This window comes from Mobula hypostoma, chromosome X2 (genome assembly GCF_963921235.1).
Source record: "Mobula hypostoma chromosome X2, sMobHyp1.1, whole genome shotgun sequence".
In the NCBI taxonomy this organism is placed as follows: domain Eukaryota; kingdom Metazoa; phylum Chordata; class Chondrichthyes; order Myliobatiformes; family Myliobatidae; genus Mobula; species Mobula hypostoma.
Window position 1 is genome coordinate 37,324,121 of NC_086129.1, and position 22,582 is coordinate 37,346,702.

Below are 22,582 nucleotides of genomic sequence, written 5' to 3' on the forward strand. Positions count from 1 at the left end.
TTGTATGCATGAAGCATGTTGTCAACCAGCTGTAGTTTGGTGCTCTGTAGTTGCAAGAAAATTTTCCACAACATCCTTGAATACTTTCCTTGTGATTTTCTCCGGTCCCACTAGAAGTTCTTCGAATTGCCTGTCATTGGTAATCTGTTTGATTTGTAGACCAAGAAAAATGTCTTCTTTAATCTTGGCATCAGTTATTCTGACTTAAATTATGAATGGAAATAACCAACATAGGTGATTTCAAAACAGTGGCAGATGATAAGGAAATTTCATGGTAATCTTCCCCATAATCCACAAGCTACACCAAAAGGTACTCAGGAAGCAAAATCTTTGTTGTCCAGTGTTATTCTGGCAGGCAGCTATCCAATTCTCTCTTCAACCTCCAATCAATTTTCACTTTCTCTTCTGCAATTTTTCTGACCTGGCTGTTGCATGTAGTCACCATTTGCACACTCAGTCAAGCTGTCGGTTTCTTTTCCCATGCCTCAAATGTTTAATCATGACATATTTCCTTAATGTAGGGGAAATTTCTCCTTTTTCATTTGTGGTATTTGAAAAGAAAATGAATTATTTGAGCTTTACTAGCAACGCACAGGAGCAGGTGAAATAAATGCCTGCCCCACCATTCAGTAAGATCACAATTAATCTTCTAACCATAGAGACACAAGAGGTTGCAGAAACTGGAAAATGGAACAACACCTAAAGCACTGGAGGAACTCAACAGCTCAGATAGCATCTATGAAGGGAAATGGATGGTTGATGTTTCAAGTTCTACCCATCTCTACCCACATACCACTTAACTGGATTAACCCCATATCCATTGATCTTAACATTTAAAAAAATATACTGTTCTCTGTCTTGAATATACTAGAAGGGAGTGGGAAACTACAGCCTTTTTGGGTAGACAATTCCAGAATCTAGTGAAATATTTTGCTCATCTCTGTCCATACGACAACCCAAAATTTTGAGGACTATGACCTTTAAATTATTAAGAGTAAGGACTAATTCCGCTAGACGGAGCAGAGTGGTGGTAGAGTGGAACTGATTAGGTCTGGAATCCAAAAAGAAGCGTAGAGCTTTGAGACCTTCCTGATGGGGGATGGAAGTATATAGGGACTGGACATCCATGGTGAAAATAAAGCGGTGGGGGCCAGGGAACTTAAAATCACTGAAAAATTTCAGAGCGTGAGAAGTATCAAGAACATAGGTAGGAAGGGATTGAACAAGGGGGTATAAAAACGTGTCAAGGTATGCAGAAATGAGTTCGGTGGGGCAGGAGCAAGCTGAGACAATAGGTCTGCCAGGACAGGCAGGTTTGTGGATCTTGGTTAGGAGGTAGAAATGGGAAGTGCAGGGTGTGGGAACTATAAGGTCGGTAGCAGTGGATGGGAGATCCCCTGAGCAGATAAAGTCGGTGATGGTGTGGGAGACAAATGCCTGGTGCTCCTTAGTGGGGTCACGATCGAGGGGTAAATAAGAGGAGGTATCTGCGAGTTGTCAGGGCCCCAGACAGTCCTTCCAGGTGAGGCGACACTTCACCTGTGAGTCGGCTGGGGTGAAATACTGCGTCCGGTGCTCCAGATGTGGCCTTCTATATGTTGGCCAGACCTGAAGCAGGCTGGGAGACCATTTCACTGAACACCTACGCTCTGTCCGCCAGAGAAAGCAGGATCTTCCAGTGGCCACACATTTTAATTCCACATCCCATTCCCATTCTGACATGTCTATCCACGGCCTCCTCTACTGTCAAGATGAAGCCACACTCAGGTTGGAGGAACGACACCTTATATTCCGTCTGGGTAGCCTCCAACCTGATGGCATGAACATTGACTTCTCTAACTTCCGCTAATGCCCCCCCTTGTACCCCATCCCTTATTTATTTATATACACACATTCTTTCTCTCTCTCTCCTTTTTCTCCCTCTGTCCCTCTAAATATACCCCTTGCCCATCCTCTGGGTTTCCCCCCACTTTTCCTTCTCCCTGGGCCTCCTGTCCCATGATCCTCTCGTATCCCCTTTGCCAATCACCTGTCCAGCTCTTGGCTCCATCCCTCCCCCTCCTGTCTTCTCCTATCAATTTGGATCTCCCCCTCCCCCTCCCACTTTCAAATCTCTTACTAGCTCTTCTTTCAGTTAGTCCTGACGAAGGATCTCGGCCTGAAACGTCAACTGTACCTCTTCCTAGAGATGCTGCCTGGCCTGCTGCGTTCACCAGTAACTTTGATGTGTGTTGCTTGTATTCTATCTGCCTTGTCCTTGGAAGTGGGATCTCCCAGTGGCCACCTATTTTAATCCCACTTCCCATTCCGATATGTCAATCCATGGCCTCCTCAACTGTCACAATGAGGCCACACTCAGGTTGGAGGAACAACACCTTATATTCTGTCTGGGTAGCCTCCAACCTGATGGCATGAACATTGATTTCTTGAACTTCCAGTAATGCCCCTTCTCACCATTCCCATCTCCTTTCCCCTCTCTCACCTTATCTCCTTGCCTGGCCATCGCCTCCCTCAGGTGCTCCTTTCCACTCCCCCGTCTTCCATGGCCTTCGGTCCTCTCCAATCAGACTCCTTCTTCTCCAGCCCTGTATCTCTTTCACTAATCAACTTCCAGCTCTTTACTTCATCCCTCACCCTCCTGGTTTCACCCATTACCTTGTGTTTCTCTCTCCCCTCCGCGACCTTTTAAATCTACTCCTCATCTTTTTTTCTCCAGTTCTGCTGAAGGGTCTCGGCCTGAAACGTCAACTGTATTTTTTTCCATGGATGTTGCTTGGCCTGCTGCATTCCTCCAGCATTTGGTGTGTGTTGCTTTGTCCTTGCCTATTTATTTATCCTGTCTCTGTCCTAAACTTTCTACATTCTTCTCAGAGCCCACACTGCCATTTAGATTTGTAACATTAGTAAGTTTAGTTACATTGTGCACAATTCCCGCATACAGGTGATTGAAACTGATTGTTAACAGCTGGTGTCTCAGCAACACACCACTAGCCACGGCTTCTCAAGCCAAAAATGACCACTTTATTCCTGATTGGTTTTCTGTTCATTAAACAATATAATTATATTTAATAATTTGTTTTGATACTCTTGATCAAAGGCCTTTGGAAAATCCATACACGCCACATCAACTGGTTCATCCATGTCAATGCTCAAAAATCTCTCTCAAATTTGTCAAACATGGATTTCCTTTCATTTACTTTTGTTAATTCAGCCCAATTTTTTATAAAATTATTTTCTTAGTAGATTGTTACCATGTTGTTAACAATGAATTCCATTACGTACCCTGCTACTGCTATCAGGAAAATCTCACTGGCAATAAAATGTTTTGATATAGTTTGAAGTTATATTATCTGCCTTAATCAACTGCTGACAGAGGTGATTAGCTGTAGTATACATTCTTTATGTAAATCAAGGAATAGAAAAGGGAAAAATTCACAGTATTTAAATTTGTCAAACAGGAAGGATGTCAATTGAGTTAAAAAAAAGACCGGCTATTAGCTTTTACCATTTGGGTAGCAGTTCTCCATGCTCAAAGGTGCCATCAATATATTAATGAAACTCACTGGCAACTTACCGTCTCTACAATAAAGCTGAGTGCTTTGATATAACTACCTAAAATGAATTTTGAAATATTTTCCGTTGATGATGTAAGTATTCCTCACTTTTCTTTTACTGGGCTATGATGAAGGGTATTCATAATAAGATGTGATAAAATAAAGTTCTGCTTGTCTTTTTATCTTAACTTTCAAACCGTTTGATTCTCACAGTATAGTCGGTTTAAAAGGGAAACAAAAGCATTAGGTGTTATAACTTGCAGAGTGAAACTATTAGATTCTGTAAGCAGCAATTTACAGTAACTGTTTTCTCTACTTTGATAACAGATGATGGTTTTGGTAACAGATTAATGATCTGAATATTTTTCAGAAGGGTGTATTCTTTATGGATTTATCCCCCATTCAGTTATTTGATCAAATGCCAGACTTTAAATTTTTGATTGGTATGTTAGAACATTGGTAGTAAGAGGTTCATATTTGAACTCTTCAACAGGTTATATTAATGTACTTAGTCTTTTATACAAGTGGAACCACTCAGTAGAATTTAGATGGGCAGATAAAGTCAGTTCAGGTATTATTCAGCATATTCCAGTTGCATAGTAGAACAAGCTTAAGGGCGAAGAGCCTCCAGTTTGTACATTTCTTTAATTTGCTAAATTATATATGAAATCCAATCCTGTCTACGCCCTTAAATAGGTAAAGAGACAATTGCTACAACTCTAAGGTTTTTATCAGTGGTTTCTAAATCCTATGATCTCCATTACCTGTCTCACGGGAACACGGTTAGACCACTTACAAATATGTTGCTGGGTTTATTTTATAAGACCATTAGATATAGGAGCAGAATTAGACCATTTGGCCCATCGAGTCTGTCCTGCCATTTCATTATGGCTGATCCTTTTCTCTCTCAGCCCCAATCTCCTGCCTTCTGACCATATCTCTTCATGCCCTGACTAATCAAGAATCTATCAACCTCTGCCTTAAATATACCTAATGACTTGGCCTCCACAGCTGCCTGTGGCAACAGATTCCACAGATTCATCACCCAGTATTGGTTTACTACTGTATTATTCGAATCTATCCCTCACATTATATATTTGTGCTGCGAGATAGGTGTGATGATACATTATTATGTGACTCCTTTTCAGTACAAATACAAATCCCATGTTGTTTTGCAGGTATGAGCTTTTGATCTTATATCAACTCTGTCACCAAGATTGCCCTTACCTCAACTTAGCCTACTCAAAATGCTCCGAACATATCTACACTGACTTTTAAGATTCAGCAAACCTTAATTTAAAAAATATATTGAATGATTATATTAAAAGATTAACAGCATTTGTCATATGTACACTGAAACATACAGTGAAATGAATGTGTTATTTTGCATCAATGACCAATACAATCCGAGATTGCGCCGGGCACTGCCCGCAATTGTCACCACACTTCTGGTGCCAAAATAACATGCTCACAACTCACTAACCTACTCACATAGATCTTTGGAATGTGGGAGGAAACTGGAGTACCCAAAGGAAACCCATACAGTCGCAGGGAGAACGTACAAACTCCTTGTAGACATTGACGGGGATCAACCCCCAATTTGTGATTACTGGTGCTGTAAAGCAATCATGCTAACCTCTATACTGTACACTCAGTGACTACTTTATTAGATACAGGAATGTAGCTAATAAAGTGGCCACAGGAGTGGAATCATGTGTGGTCTTCTGCTGCTGTACCCCATCTGTCTTAAGGTTCTTTGATGTCCTGTGTGTTCATAGATGCACCTCTGCACACCACCGTTGTGGTTATTTGAGTTACTGTCACCTTCCTGTTAGTTTGAATCAGTCTGGCCATTCTCATCAGATCTCTATCATTAACAAGGCATCTTCACCCACAGAACTGCCACTCACTGGATGTTTTTTGTTTCTCACACCGTTCTCTGTAAACTCTACAGATTGTTGTGTGTGAAAATCCTAAGAGATCAATTTCTGAGGCACTCAAACCACCCTGTCTGGCACCAACAATCATTCCACAGACGAAGTCACTTAGATCACATTTCTTCCCCATTCTGATGTTTTGTCTGAACAACAACTGAACCTCTTGACCATGTCTGCATGCTTTTATGCATTGAGTTGCTGCCACGTGATTGGCTGGTTAGATATTTTCGTTAACAAGCAGGTCTACCTAATAAAGTGGCCACCAAGTGTATTGTATTAGTATTTACATTAGTGAAAAGACATGGCAGATACTGAGAAAACATTAATCTCCTACCTTTTGCCTCCCACCTTTCTTTAAGCATGGAATAGCATTTGCAATTTTCTAGTCCTAAGGAAACAATTCTGACTCTAGTGATTCTTAAAAGATCACTACTAATCCCTACACAATCTCTTCAAGCTACCTCTTTCAGAATGCTGGGGTGTAGTCCACCCGATTCAGCTAATTTACCTACATTTAGGGTGGTGAATCTGTGGAATTCACTGCCAAAGACAGCTGTGGAGGCCAAGTCATTGGATATATTTAAAGCGGAGGCTGATTGGTTCTTGATTAGTCAGGAGATCAAAGATTATGGGGAGAAGACAGGGGAATAGGGTTGAGAGGGAAAATAAATCAGTTATGACCAAATGGCAGTGCAGACTTGATGGGCTGAATGGCCTAATTCTGCTCTAATGCCTTATGGGGATCATAAAGAACACTTTAATCATTATACTTTGCTTTCTGCCACACAATGGAATTTATCTTTATTGAACATAATTATATATTTCTTTAATCATCTTCACTGTATATCTACTGCAATACTTTTCAAACTAATTCCCCAAGTCACTTTAGTTCTTTCTTACTTTCCTGCCAAATGCAATGCCTTTATCTAAGTTTTGGATCCTAGTTTTAGAGATCAGTTTATGACTCTCAAACTGAATATGAAATTCTGTCGTGTTTTAATCCCACTTTACCAAAGGATGTTTTCTTTTGTTATCAGATCACTAATTACTCCAGTCTCATTCCACATATCAGTTATAAAATAAAACCTTTTCTCTGCTGGGGTCCAAAGTATACTATTTTAGTTAGTTCCTAAACCAGAATTTTAAAGAAATTGGATATGATTTTGCAGGTGCTTTCATGGTCCTTGTTTTAATTCTGGAATTGTTCAGTAAACTGGAAAATTAAGCGAGTTGCCTCACTTTTTTTAAAAAAAGTGACGGAGGTAAACTAGGAATTATAAATGAGGTACCTGAACATCTCAGTTGATCAGAGGGAGCCAACATGGGTTTTTATAAAAATAGATTATGCCTGCTGAACCTGATTGAATTTTTAAATTTTGAATTAATAGAGGCAACTAAAGGGACATCAGAGAGTTTGGACCTTTGGTTGTTACTTCTTTGGATGTTACTTGCTGAAGTCCCTCATAACAGATTGTTAGCCGAAGACAAACCTTATGGAACTCAACATAATGTGTTAGGCTTGTTTATGTTTGTAGTGGCTGGCTGCACAGGGCAATCAGGGACAATGCCAGCCTGCCCGCACTTACCTTTCCTGTCTGCGCAAGGCCAAGCAACCTGACACTTCATAGCTGAGAGGTGCTACAAAAGCTGTACCACTGAGGCTCGCTGAAGGCAGAAAGATTTCACGCAGAATCCAACATTTACGTTCAGAACAAAGTTTGTTTACCACAATCTGACATCAACCGGGCAGTCAGTTATGCTGCAACAACTGTTCCCTAATCTGAAGTTTAGAGTATTCTTATACTATTTCTTATCTCTACCAAAAGTAAGGTAATTATTTTACAGAGTCAAGCTTCAGTGCCTGGTAGTATAGGTGAACCAGCAACAGTTTTACCTTTACCTGATACACTCAGTGGCCACTTTATAAGAGGTACCTTATAAAGTAGTCACTTAGTGTATATGTAATGGTGAGCTGCCTGGAGGTTATATGATGGTTGTTATGCAGTGTCTAGGCATGGGACTACTATCAATCACTTGAGTTTGCAACTTGTGGTTGGGGTTGGTCTAAGCTGGTATTGTCTGCAGCCATCTCATTAATTCTCCTACACACTCACCTCCATTAAAGATCTTTGAATCATTTGTTCAATGTCCATAATAGAGAGACAATTAGAAGTTATTCATTAAAAATTCAAATAATTAAATTTTAACTTCTAAAATGTAAGACAAACAAAAACAAATCAGAACTGTAAATAATTAAAATAATAAATTCAATTTTTTTTGTAAATATCTTTTCCATTCAATGAAATGCTGAAGTTAAAACGGGCATAAAAGTGAGAGGCCAGGTTCAAGTTGCATCTAGCTCCTCTCTGCATGTCATTACAACTGCACTGAGGAGTTACAGGCTGGATGCCGGGAACCATCAATTTATGGGACTTGTCACTCAGGGTCTTGGGCTAAAAGATGTGTTTTCTTACATGACTATGTTTGTTTCTCCCTCTTCCTCCCCACCCCCCTTTGCTATTTTGAAAGCACGTGTATGGTTTTGCACCTTGGCCCCAGTGGAACACCGTCTCCATCTATGGCTTAACATACAATTAAACTTGATTTGATTTTATTTTGATTTGAGAAATGTACGCCACTATATCTGGAGGGAAAAGGACACTGCACACCAACACCAAAACCTCATCCCAGCTAAGCTATGAATGGCTGAAAGCTGGAGATTTCCAAACTACCGACAGTTGGTAAGGTCAGTGTGGCCCAATGATCTGGCTGAAATTTGACAGAATGCTGGGAGATATAGAGAGTAGGGAGCATGGATAAGCAGTAAGCAATCTGCTGAAGAAACTCAACGGGTCAGGCAGCATCTGTGAGAGGAAAGGAATTGTCGATGTTTTAAGGTTGAAACCTTGCAGCAAGATCTCGTTCAAGGACCCAATATACTACAGCTAGTAGTGATATTGGTGGTCTTTAAGCACCAAAAATCATTGGGCCAGACTGACCTCACCGACCGTTGGTGATTAGGAAATCTCCAGCTCTCAGCTGATTCCAGACTTCAGCATGTACTGTCCCTCCTGCTTCACTGGTAGATGCACCATGGACATCAGTACAGTTGTAGTGACATGCAGAGAGGAGACAGATGCAATTTAAGCCTGGCTTAAATATATATACCCATTATGATTTGAACATTTTAACTAATTGGAAAAAATATTTGCAATTTAATTTGAATTTAATACAGTATTTTAATCATTCGCGGGTCTTGATTAATTCTTGGAATCTTTGTCTTTATTATTTAGTAATCTCATCCCGAGACAGATCTTTAAATAAGGTATTTCTTCCAGAAGTCTAGTGTCAGACATGTGAATGATATGGCCTGTCCAACAGAGTTGACTGAATGCAGTGAAAGTATCAGTACGGGGATGTTGACCAGAGAGAGGACACTGGAATTAGTTCAACAATCCTTCCAGTATTTTCGGAAAGACTTTGTGAAGACAACATTAGTAGTATTTACTCAGAGCCTTGAGCCCTACAGACTTCTTAAGCCCTATATCATTCTCAAGCAAATGCCTCTGTACTGCATACCCCTTAGTCATACAGCTTCAATATTTTGATTTAATATTTTTACCAGTAAATCAAATGTTCCTCAACCATTCCATATGAAGAACATTTCATGGAGTAATGTTGAATTCTTGCTATGATATTCCTTTTGTGATCACTGATTTCCATATGTTGTGAGGCTCAGATGAAGTATATATTCTATACTGTGGAGAAAGCAATTTCAGTGTGAGATCTTCACAGTGGTTCAAATTGTCTGAACTTGGCCCTTTTAGTGACTCACATCAAATAATTTGCAAAATGTCAAAGCAACTCCACATAATGATGGTTTAGGAAACAAATAACAAGAGGTCTGAAAAGTACAACATTATCAAATTAGAAACTCTTAAAATAGCAGATTTTTGGTTCAGCTAATTTCAATTAGAATCTCGAACAGTTTTTTTCAGTCCTTTGGGACAATAGCATGGTTTCCGTTCCCTCTAAGGGCTGTAGTAGACACTTGATGATAATATGATTTGTCTGTGTCTCTGTGTGAAGTTTGATACAGCCACTGTTGGCTCCAGCAATGCCAGAGCTAAATCCATGACATCCTTTGATTAGACTGTGCCCAGAACAGGTAAGCGACAGGTAAATAGGTAATCCTGTGGCAAGTACCTGGCCTGCTAGCTCCCTAAAGGCTGTCCATTTTCTGCAAGGCTGAAGTCAGGATTGCTGGCAGCTGGTGGAGTGACATCAGCACTGGACTTCGAGCAAGTAGTCCCGGGTTTGAATCCAGCCACCCCTTGCATGCTTTCCATCAGTACTGGGTTGAGCTTTGAGCTAGCAGCTCAGCCTCATAAACAAAAGCATTTAAATGCTAAGGAAACGCAAAAAAGCCACAGGCATGAAAAGAAACGACAACAAAACTGGATTATGACAGAATACTCCCCACTTGTCCTTCAACAACACTCACAGCCTGCTTGAGAGGCATGCCATCTCCATAACCTTTCACGCACTTCACCACCAAAACTGCAGTTTATACCAAATACGCCCCAGCAACTTACCAAGACAGCACAGCCCAAGCTCATGATCTCCACCAGTTAGAAGCAATGCATGGGCACACCACTACCTGGAAGTTGCCCTCAAAGCCTCACACCATCCTGACTTGGAAGTATATCGCTGAGTTAAAGTCTTGAAACTCCCTTCCAACAGCATCGTGGGCATCCTTACACCTCAGGAAGTGCCCCCATTCAAGAGAGCAGTTCACCTTCTCAGAGGCAATTATGGATGGGCAATTAAATATGGTTCAGCTGGCAAAGCCTACATCTCTTGAATCATAACAAAAGGTGAACTTATTCTCTTTCCAACCCCCACCCAGTAAATCTTTGAATCTTTGATGCCACAGGCTATGTTCTTTCATGAGTATAGAAGATTAAAGAACCAATCAAATTAAAATGCTTAAGCCAAGAAACTTTGTCTTCAGGGGTCAACCCAAAACTTTGGAATCATGAAAATAAAGGTAAACTATTCAAGTTTCTTCCTGGCAAAAGTACTCCACATAAAAGGACAATAGAACTCTGTCCCTTAACCCCAAAAGCAAACTGACATTGACAGATTTTTGCTACGAAGACTGTTAAGAATTATAACATTAAGAAAGGGAAATGAAGTACAAACAGAGACCAACATAATCTAATTTAGTAGTAATGGTGACTTGAATCTTGACTAGCTTCCATCTATTTGAATATTCTGAGGGTCAGACATTATTTATCAGTACTTGTAATGATAACATGGATGATATAGTGGTTGTTCTAGACCCAAATAATGAATAACACACACAAAATACTGGAGGGACTCAGCAGGCCAGGCAGCATTTTGTGTGTGTTGCTCAGATTTACAGCGTTTGCAGATTTTCTCTTGTTTCTAATAATGAATAATTAGGCATACATCATGAACAGGAGTATTGTGTAAAATTCGTAGCACCAGAAAGGATGCAAAGGCAGAGAGCTTTTTCCTGGATGTTACCAAGGACGAAAGACTTCAGTTTTGAGAATAGGTTTTGCAAAAGATCTTAGAACAGAAGAAGTAAAAGCATCACTTAAAAGACATTTTCATGATGGTCACAGGTTTCTCTTTACTCTTATATGGAGAGAAAACTAAATTATTGTTTTCCCTCAAGATTTGTTGCAATCTAGAATACTCTCTGAAGACATTGGAAGATGATACTGTAATTCATTTCAAAGAGGAGTTCTTGAGGACAAAAAAAATTACAGGATTTTAGTTAAAGATGGAACTAATCATCAAAGAGCAATAATTTCAAGTTCAAGTTTAATTGTCATTCAACTGTACACATGTATATAGCTAAAGAAAACAGCTTTCCTCTAGGGCCAAGGTGTAAATCACAGTACATACTGTTACGTACCCCGTAACTGGGTTGCCAAACCAGCAGAAATGGATCACTCAGTTGGAGTCTGGAGTACTAGAACTAAGAAAGTTTTATTAAAGAAACAAGCAACACAGTAATCGAAAGGATAATAAATGCAACAGTTCAGTGATGATAAACACACATGTGCACAGAAGTAAGATAACAGCATCAATCAAGCTCTATCGTTGTCTAGGGGTAAATGACCAATTTCAAAATGACTCAAAGTTCAGTCCAGTTAGTAGTTCAGTTCGCAGTAATCGTTGCCATGGCGATGGACAAGGTGGGGGAAGAGAGACAGAGAGAACAGGAACAACTGATCATTCAGACACGGCTTCACTCACAGACCGGCGGGATGGCTCACAAGCAACTTTTGGGCGGGTCCTTGGTGATGTCACCTGAGGTCACCGACTGTGACCCCTCCTCCAGATGCGGTCGATCCTCTGCAGTGAACCCGGCACCCAGGCAAGGGCGGACACACACCGGGTTCCCGCTGATCGTACCTTTCCACCCTTGTCGTTGTCTGATGCTTCTCACCCACTCGTGAGAGGCGCACCGCTTCCAGGGTCTCGTTACCTCGGGTGGCGTGTGTGTCTCTTTAGCGAACCTGTCCCTTTTTATCCCCCTGCTGGGGTATCGCCTGTCCATCACTTCAAACAGTTCAGGGTTCAAAGGGGGGAGCCGCTCCAGACAGCTCTCTCTCCCACATCCCTTCATTACACATCTCCAGACGCTGCTCCATTGTTCCTTATCTCTCCTTCCCCTGAGGGCAGGTGGCAGACCAACTGCTGATGCCACTGATGCTAGCCCAGGCCAGCAAACATCTTAATTTTATGTGTATTCTCGTAACAATACACAGCTCACATAGTTACAATAGCACGACAGTCACAAAATAATATTAGCACAAGTCCCTGCGTGTCATGGCCTGAAGATTGATGGTGCATGGGATGTTGTGCTGGAGACATGTTTCTGCAAGAGCAAGGAGAGAGATGGAATGTTTCTTCTGTGGGCGCATGATTCTGTAGCTGTAAGAAACTTGGACTGCTATTCAGGTGGTACATTAAGCTCTTGGTTTGTGGGAGCCTTGACCATATTTTCACTCAATTTCTACACAGTTGCAGCTGTGTAGAATGATTGTATTTTGGAATCCTGATTGAGTGCCTCCTTCTTCCCTAAAATTCACAAGAGCCATTTGTCCTGTTCTTCCCCAGAATAGTACCTCAGAAACCAATAGGTCTGAGGTACTTCCGAAAGTGAAAACATAAAAAGTTGGAAGTATTTGATAGAACAGGCAGCCCATCGGAAGGGTGAAGGAGAATTAACATTTCATGTTGACAATCTCTCATCAGAATCAGATTTAATATCACTGGCATATGTTGTGAAATTTGTTAACTTTGCAGCAGCAGTACAATACACGATAAACATAGAGAAAAGAAAACTGAATTACAGTAAGTATATATGTATATTAAGTGGTTAAGTTAAACAAGTAATGCAAAAACAGAAATAAATAAGTAGTGAGGTAATGATCGTGGGTTCAATGTCCATTCAGAAATCGGATGGCAGAGGGCAAGAAGCTGTTCCTGAATCGCTGAGTATGTGCCTTCAGGCTTCTGTACCTCCTTCCCGATGGTAACAATGAGAAGAGGGCATGTCCTGGTTGGTGGGGGGTCCATAATGATGGGCGTCGCCTTTCTGAGGCACTGCTCCTTGAAGATGTCTTGGATACTACGGAGGCTCGTGCCCAAGATGGAGCTGACTAATTTTACAAGTTTCTGCAGCTTACTTTGATCCTGTGCAGTAGCCCCACCTCCCCCTCCCGACACCAGATAGTGATGCAGCCAGTTAGAATGCTCTCCACAGTACGTCTGCAGAACTACTCATTAAATAATCATATCAAGGAAAAAGGGAATGAGGCAATACTTGTGCAATAATTTATATGATATTCAGATTAATAAGCCAAATACTTTCAGAACCAATTTTAACTGTCATTATTTGTGTCTTTTTATTCCTTTTAGTTCAACTTCTCAGATGTCAACGAAACGATCACAATGGATTATGGCGATACTTACTGTCCAGAATTAGATGAAACCCCACAGTATTTCCATAAGGTTATTGTACCAATATGTTATTTCCTGGTCTTCCTGTTAGGGGTCATTGGAAACGGTCTGGTGTTGCTGATATTGTTGCGTTACAAGAATTCAAGATCTCCAACTGACAGTTATTTACTACACCTGGCAGTCGCTGACCTCCTCCTGGTCCTGGTCCTGCCCTTCCTTGCAATTGAGAGTATTTTTGGATGGTTGTTTGGTACATTCCTTTGCAAACTTCTAACTTCTATCCACAAACTCAATTTCTTTTGCAACAGCCTACTGCTGGCATGCATCAGCATTGATCGCTACTTGGCAATTGTCTATGCAATTCAGACACATAAAAATCGCAGAGCCAAGTATGTCCACCTGGTCTGCTCCATTGTTTGGGTGACAGGTTTCATTCTACAAATTCCTAATTTAATTTTCTTACAGGTTGAACCTATGGTTAATGAAAATGAAACCAAATGCATCTACGTATCAGCTAGGGCCAATGACTGGCTTCTGGCTGAACAATTTTTATACCATGGAATTGGCTTTACCTTGCCACTCATAATCATGTGTTACTGCTATGCAAAGATAATCAAAACATTGTACAAGACCCAGAACTTTGGGAGACACAAGGCCATTAAAGTGGTGGTAATAGTCACTGTGATGTTTTGCATTTGTTGGGCCCCCTACAACGTGGCAAAGTTCATAAAGACTTTGCGCAACCTGGATGTGATTACTGCAGATTGCAGCTTCTACAAAAACCTCAAGTTTACCATCATGGTATCAGAGAGCACCGGATTCATGCACAGCTGCCTGAACCCAGTCCTTTATGTGTTTATTGGGGCAAAATTCAGGAATGACATCTTGAAAGTTCTCAGAGAACTGTGCTGCATCAGACGAGCAACTTTGGTAAACTACCTTCAAAAGCAGCAAACTGAGAGGAACAGGAGCAGCTCTGTTTTTGACAATACTACTTCCTGGTCCACTCTTTAAGTATGGCAGTAACACAAAATAAACAAGGTAATGCAGGGGTGCGGCGCTGTATACAAAATAATTCACAATATTTTGAGTGTTATGGAAATAAATAGCAAGAGCCAATCTTTGGCAAGTAGATGCCAACTTAGTTCTAGGGTTAGGGTTATAAAAATCAAGAAAAGTCAACTTAATAAAGTAATAAAAAATACAAAATGTTTCTTGGGGAATTAGAAATAGAAAGCTAGGGAAGTTATTTTCAAAAACACAAGGGATTCTGCAGATGCTGGAAATCCAGAGTAACACACACAAAATACTGGAAGAACTCAGCAGGTCAGGCAGCATCTGTGGAAAGTCGACATTTTGGGCCGAGACCCTTCATCAGAACTGCAAAGGGAGAAGGTTCCTTTTTGTTGTCTCGTCGACTCTTTATTTTGACATTGTAACTATCAAGCAGGACTGAACAAATGTTGATGTTTTTACTCGATAAGAGGATGAGGAGGTGGCCTGCATAGAGATTCATTAGTGGAAATCACATTTTGCGCTAAAGGAGGGTGGATATGGTTGTTCAAGTCAATCATCTCAGATGCTGGATATTGGAGAAGAGTTCCTTGGGGAAACCATCTTTACCTTGTTCTTCAATTACTTTTATACTTCCATAGTTTAAGTGGGGCTATGCACTGATTACTATTCAATTAAATTTACAACACTGTCAAAAATGAAGCAGCATATGCTTCTGTGTATTAAGAGCTTGGTAGTATTCAGGCATGAACACAGTGACAAGGAAATTAAAATCTCCAATGAAAGAGAATCTAAGCAGTTAACCTTGACACTGAATGGCATTACTGTTATTACTCTCCACTTATCTGGATGAATGTTCCTCTAACAACATTCAAGAAGTCTGCCACCAACTGAGATCATTCAGTATGCTTGACTCATACCCTATTCACTAACTTACCCTTTCACTCCCACCATTTTGACCTATGTGGTGGAATTATGTACCTTTGGCAAAACGTGTTGCTACTCATGTGTCACCTGCTTACCTTGCTGCCTATTCCACAAAGATGGAAAGACCCAACAGGTGCATGTGAACATCGCCATTAAGTTCTCCTCCAGGTCAACACCTTTGTCACCTAGAAATATTTCACCATTCTTTCTTCACCACTAGATACTCTCTATTCAATAGCAAATAGAGCTCTCTTCTACCTTCTTTAGGACAGTTAGAAATGGGTAATAGAAGCAGGTCTTGTCATCAACACCTACATAACATAAATGTACTGAATTTTTATAAAGTGTCCTTTTGAGACAGTGATTTCTCCTCATATGATAGTCCTTTCATACCAGGAATCTACCTTGCAAATCTTTGTTGGACTACATTACATACTTTCTGATAAAATGACAAAACTTAGAAAGTCCACCAGGTGTGGTCTGCCCCAAGGCATGTTACAGTTGTAGCAGGACTTTCTTACTCTCATATTCTAGCTCTTGCAACAAAGACTTCATTGCCATTAGTTTCGCTAATTGCTTGCTGTATTTTTGTATAGACCTGTCATCCATATATAAAGAAAATTCAAAAATATTTTTCTCCTTTAAAAAATGTATTTCTTATTCTTCCAATCAATATGGATAACCTCACATTCTTCCCCATTCTACTTTATCTGGTCAGTTACATAACCTGTCGATACCTCTACGTCCTTGCAGATTATTTCACCACCTGTATATTGTCAATAAATTTAAATACTTTCTATTTGGTTTCTTTCTTTAAATCTCCAAGATATTAATGCAAAAGAAAGCTGAAGTCCAAACATTGATTATGTTCCCTCTCATAAAAGAAAGTTAACAGCAGAATTAAGTTTTCTCTAAATAACCTGTTACTCCAGTTCCTGAAAAAAGAACTTGATGATTTTTGCAACCATTGTCCCAAGCTGACTGGCCCATGATTCCCTGTTTCATCTCTCCCTCAACCCCCTTTTTTTGAATACATGTGCTATATATACAGTTTTTCATTCCACTCGAGCTTTTCTAGAATCCAATGAATTTTGTTTGATCATAATCAATACATCCAGTATTTTAACCCTAACACACAAGCTATCAGGCTCAGGGCATTTGTTAGATTTATATCTCATTAGTGTTTCTTGCACTATTTCATGATGAATATTAATTACTTTTATTAGCCCTTCAGTGCCCTGTTAAATGTGAAATGTTTCTGTGTCCTCAGCTGTGAATATTGATTAAAATGCCTGTTAAGCATCTCAGCAGTTTTCTCGCCCATCAAAGTTCCTCTTCCTCCATGCTTTCTTTTATACTTGTCTGCTTTCCTTCATACTCCTTTTTTAATATCTATAACTTACAATCTGCCCAACCCATAAGATTTGGGAAGAGCTTAGTGGGTTAGGCAGCTTCTGTGGAGTGGAATGGACAGTCGATGCTTTGAGTAAGACCTTTCATCTGGACCTGAAATGTAAACTATCCATTTCTCACCATAGATGCTGCCTGATCCTTTGAGTTCTGTCAGCAACTTGTGTGATGCTTCAAATCCCAGCATCTGCATTCCGTGTCTCCATCTAACAACCCATTCACCCGTTTCACTAGTGACGTTGAGGGAGGAAATCTGCCATCCTTACCCTGTCTGTGGGAGACTCCACAACAATATGGATGACTTTTAAAATGTGTCTGAAGTGGCCTGGCAAGCTATCTGTTTGGGGTAGGTGGGGATGGATAATGTTGAAGTGATGCCCACATTTCCCAAAAGATAAATGACCAGAAAAACATCTTAAAAAAAATCCTACCAATACTTAGACTCACTACTTTGCAACATCATATGACAACTTTTGTTCTAATACCAACTTTAATTTTTTAAATCACTGTGTTTTGCAATGAAGCTAATATTTTGCAATGAAAAGTAATTTTAAGAACTTTTAAATATTTCTTTATAGCCTACTTTTTTTTCAATCCACTTCAGCCAACTTGCTCTCCTATTTATGTCAAATTGATTTTAGTTGAATTTAAATATGTAATTTTGGATACAATTATGTCACTTATCAAACTCAGTGCTATGCTCATTCTTCCAGGGAAGATCCCTTATCTCTGAGATTACTAATTAAACCTCCCTCTTTACACAAGAAAACAAATATAAATACTCTGCTGCCTGACCTGCTGAGTTCCGCCAGCATTTTTTTGTGTGTCACTCTGGGTTTCTAGCATCTGCAGAATCGCTTGTGTTTATAAATACTCTGTTTTCTGATTGATTCCAACCTTATATTGATTATAGAAGAAATTATCTCCAGCAGATGTGAAAGAGCATCTCCACAGGATTATTTTCTTGGTCCATCACAGGGGAAAAAAATACCAAGGGGTATTTTTCACCACTACTCCCTATGGGACTGTGATAATGGTCAACACCTTCCTCACTGAACTGTGGACATGTAATCTATTTACAGGTGATCTGAGTCAATCTGAAAGACCGTACGGCATGGTAGCACAGTGGTTACTGTAAAGCTATTACAGCACCTTCGACCTGGGATCACTTCCTATTGCCATCTGTAAAGAGTTTGTATGTTCTCCTTGTGATCATGTGGATTTCCTCCAGGTGCTCCACTTTCCTTCCACATTCCAAAGACGTACAAGTTAATATGTTAATTGGTCACATGGGTGTAATTGGGTGGTGCGGGCGTGTTACTGTGCTGCATCTCTAAGTAAAATCAAAAGTAACGCATAACACCCCAGGGATGACTGCTTCTCTTCCCTCTGCTCATCAAACAAACAGGAGAAATATATTTAGATCCTTGAGCAGTTTTAAGCATTCAATTGGATAATGGTTTATTACCTGTTATCTGCCTTGATTTTGTAATATTTTAAACTTTTGCTTAACAAAGATTGTCGCAGTTTTAAAGCTTGCATTTGATGCCTTGTCTTGACAAGTTCAAGATGTTCACAACTGTTTGTACACTGTATGAAGATGTGTTTCCTGATTTATGGTTGTGCCTCCTATAAGCGCAAATAACATATCTATTCAATATTTTCTTTTAATCATCTTGAACAATGACATACCCAATCGATCTTAGAAGCGCAAATAACATCTCTATTCTATATTTTCTTTTAATCATCTTAAACAATGACATATGCAATTGATCTTATTTACTCAAAGGAGTGAGGTCAAGTCAATGCAATTTGTCCTCATAAATTAATCCTTTCAGCCTTAGTATTCTTGTTTGTAGGCAGTGTCTTGGGATCGAGGACGATTTGCTTCCACTTTAAGTTTGTGACTTTAGAATGGTTAATAAGGCCAAAGAGGGAATTGTAGAATCTTTCAGAGATGGGGCAGAAGGTGTCTTATGATTCAAGTGAGTGAGTAGTTTGTGAGGTGGTCTATTCCTTCCACTTCCAGATACAGGGCATCTGCATATTTCTTGAATGAACTTGAGGTTCTCCAGATTTTCCCAAATGCTCCATCTTCACTGTAAGTAGTCATGGGCCAGAGATTCTCAACAATCAGTGGGAATGTTGAATTTCTTCAAGAAGGCTTTGAAAACATCCCTGAATCTTTTCCTCTGTATACCTGGTCTTGCAATACAGTGCTTCTTTCTGGCCTGAAAAAGAAATTGCCTGTCCAGTCTAATGAGCCTTAAGTTTCATTCTGGTGAATCAACCTTATACCCATTCCAAGGCCTATAACCTTTCCCAGGATGCAGTGCCTAGAAATGAAGACCTGTGCATAAGTTGAAAGTGCGACTTACTGTATACGTAACAAAGTGGAAAGGTCACGATCACCAAATATCCTAACCAGCACCTATTTGTTTATGATACACAAGCAATCACTCCTTTATTGAGGTTGCAACTGTCAACCAGTGCACTCCAACAAGGAGTCGTTGAGTAACTTCGATTTCCATCTAACATTATATATGCAATGCTTCTGCAGTTGAACAGATTGTTAAGAATCTTTAAAGCTGAACAGGTGAGAGAGGTAGTGGAGGAAGTGAGCTCCAAATATTCACATGTACAATGAGAGCACTCTCCTTCAGGCAATTAAGAAAAAGAATCATAACAGTTTATAAGAATGCCACAGTTTAGGGTGAAAATGATCTCATTAAAAACTGCATGTAACAGCAGAAACCTTTGAAAAGCATACATACTCTACAGACGCTTTGAGGAACTAAAAGGTTAATGTCATCACTATCGCGCACCCAAAAATGCATGAAGCTTCAATAAACTTGTTGTGAACAGTCTTACAGCAGAAAACTGACTGCTCAAAGTAAGATCTGTCTAGTTAGCAGTGAATAAGAAGGGATTTATTCTGCTTCCAATGCCTACAATGATCTTTGTAAAAATGTATTTGCAGAATCTTCGTGAATACAGTATATGGCATGGTTTATTGTGATTAATCTGCACCAGTAATTGCCGTTTGGCTCTGAAGTCACCAGTTTGTGTTTTTAACACATCACAAGATGCAAGTTGAGGTTGTTCTGCTTGTTTTGAATATAACTCAGAGACTAGAAGTGACATTGCTTAGATTTCAAACTGATGGTAAGAATTTGCATATACAGACTATTAAAAACTGCTTAAAGCTTTGCAATTTAAACTCAATCATGTATTGCTGATGGATCTTATTATTCATTAATAAAGGACATATCCTACACTGCACAGAGTCTGTTGAATTATTTGTGTATATCTGAACCATTTTAACTTTGATCTTATGTTGCTCATGACTTAAAGACCATCATTCCCTCTGACATTTCTGCTGTAAATGTAAGATTAATTTCCATTTTGTAAAGTTAAAATACATAGCAGACACAAACAATAGAGGCCCCAGCACTGGTTCCTGTGGAACACCCACCGATCACAGACCTTCGGTGAGTATAAAAGTTTCCACCAGTATGGACAACCCAGTACTGGATCCAAACTATCAAGTCACCATGGGTCCCGTGCTTCTTAGTCTTCCCGATCAGCCGGCCATAAGGGACTTACTGAATCCACCACCCTACCTTCATCAGTCACCTTTATCATCTCCTCAAAAAAACTCTAGCTGTAAGACATAAACACGAGGAATTCTGCAGATGCTGGAAATTAAACACACATCAAAGTTATCGGCGGGTTTAATAGTAAGGTTAAGATTAGTGTGGAGGGAGTGGAGAGCAGAGTGTTCACCCCCCCTCCCCCTTGTCTTTCTCCCTGGACCTCCCATCCCATGATCCTCTCATATCCCTTTTGCCAATCGCCTGTCCAGCTCTTGGCTCCATCCCTCCCCCTCCTGTCTTCTCCTATCATTTCGGATCTCCCTCTCCCCCTCCTACTTTCAAATCTCTTACTAACTCTTCCTTCAGTTAGTCCTGACGAAGGGTCTCGGCCCGAAACGTCGACTGTACCTCTTCCTAGAGATGCTGCCTGGCCTGCTGCGTTCACCAGCAACTTTGATGTGTGTTGCTGTAAGACATGACCTGCCCCACACAACGCTATGCTGACTGTCCTTGCTTAGCCCATGCTCCTCCAAATGTGAATAAATCTTATCCCCAAGGATCCTCTCCAACAGCTCCTTAGCACTGTTGTGAGGCTCACTGGCCTATAACCTCCTGGATTATCCCTATTTCCCTTATTAAGGCACGTCCCTTTAAAGATAACCGCTCTTTCACTGAGGCTCCATAGTAATTATAGGCTGGTTTAATACAGGATACTTATCAGAACACTGGTAAAGGACTCATTGACATATTTGGGTAAAATAGTCTCTGTTTTTTTTTAAACACATTGCTTAGGCCAACATGCTTTAGAATCTGGAACATTTCTCTCAGGTTGGAAGGCAGCAAATGTAACCACACTATTTTAAAAATAGAAAGAGAAAATGTGGAATTACAGACTAGTAGGACAAATGTTAGTTGTGGACAAAATGTTAGAATCAATTTTAAAAGATGGAATAACAGAACACAAAGTATATATTAATGGAAAAGGACAATGCCAGCACTGGCCTTCGTTTGAAAAAGGAAAATCAGACTTAACAAATCTATTTGCACTTTTTTTTAAGGATCAACTAGTAAAGCAAATAAGGAGGAACCAGTAGATGTGAATGTAATTGGGCTTTCAGAAGATGTTTAATAATGTCACATATAAGAGGTTAATGTACAAAATTAAAGCACGTGAAACTAGGGGTAATATAAAGGCTGGAATTGAGAGTTGGTTGACAGACAGGTAAGAGAGAAAAGGGATAAATATGTCAGTGTCTTCCAGAATGCTGCAGAGATCATGCTTGGACCCCGGCTGATCTATATTAATGACTTGGAGGAGGGAACTGAATGCGACATCTTCTAGAGTGCAAACACTCAAAGCTTCGGGGTGAGATCTGGGGTGGTTGGAAGTGGGATGTGCACAGTGATTAGCTGCAAAGAGGGTCCAGTGAGATTCAGACAAGTTAATTGTGTGAGAAAATACATGGCAAATACATGATATGAATAAATGAATGATTATCCAGGGGTTCTAAAATCAGAGGCTGATGGATCAGAATCAGGTTTAGTATCACCAGCATATGTCGTGATAATTGTTAACTTTGCAGCAGCAGTTCAATGCAATACAGGATAACAGAAAAATGAATTACAGTATGAATATATATATTAAATAGTTAAATTAATTAAGCAGTGCAAAAATAGAAATAAAGAAGTGGTGAGGTAGTGTTCATGGGTTCAATGTCCATTCAGAAATTGGATGGCAAAAGGGAAGAAGCTTTTTTGAATTGTTGAGTGTGTGCCTTCAGCCTTCTGTACCTCCTTCCGAATGGTAACAATGAGAAGAGGGCATGTACTCGGTGATAAGGGTCCTTATTGATGGATGTCGCCTTTGTTTTGGATTGGGAAAAGCAAAAGTTTAATGAGAACTAGATGTCTTAATTGAAAGCAATTATCCTGATGCAACAAGCAGTTGGTTAAGAAATTGTGCATTGGTTTTCAATGCAGGAGGATTTGAGTACTAGAGCAAGGATGTCTTGATGCACTTTCACAGGGGTTTGGTGAGACGCTATCTGGAGCTTTGCGTGTAGGCTTGATCTCCTTCTCTAAAGAAAGATGTTCCTACCATGGAGGGAATGCAACAAAGGTTTACTAACCCCATTGC

General features: G+C 40.1%; 1 protein-coding gene across 1 annotated transcript; it reads left to right on the forward strand.

The window, feature by feature from the left end:
- Nucleotides 1–3,516: 3,516 nt before the first annotated feature.
- Nucleotides 3,517–15,484, forward strand: LOC134340679 (C-X-C chemokine receptor type 5). The gene is made up of 2 exons (XM_063038127.1): nucleotides 3,517–3,647; nucleotides 13,457–15,484. Exons 1-2 carry the CDS (start codon nucleotides 3,618–3,620, stop codon nucleotides 14,510–14,512), a joined length of 1,086 nt encoding a protein of 361 aa, XP_062894197.1. The 5' UTR covers nucleotides 3,517–3,617; the 3' UTR covers nucleotides 14,513–15,484.
- Nucleotides 15,485–22,582: the final 7,098 nt, after the last annotated feature.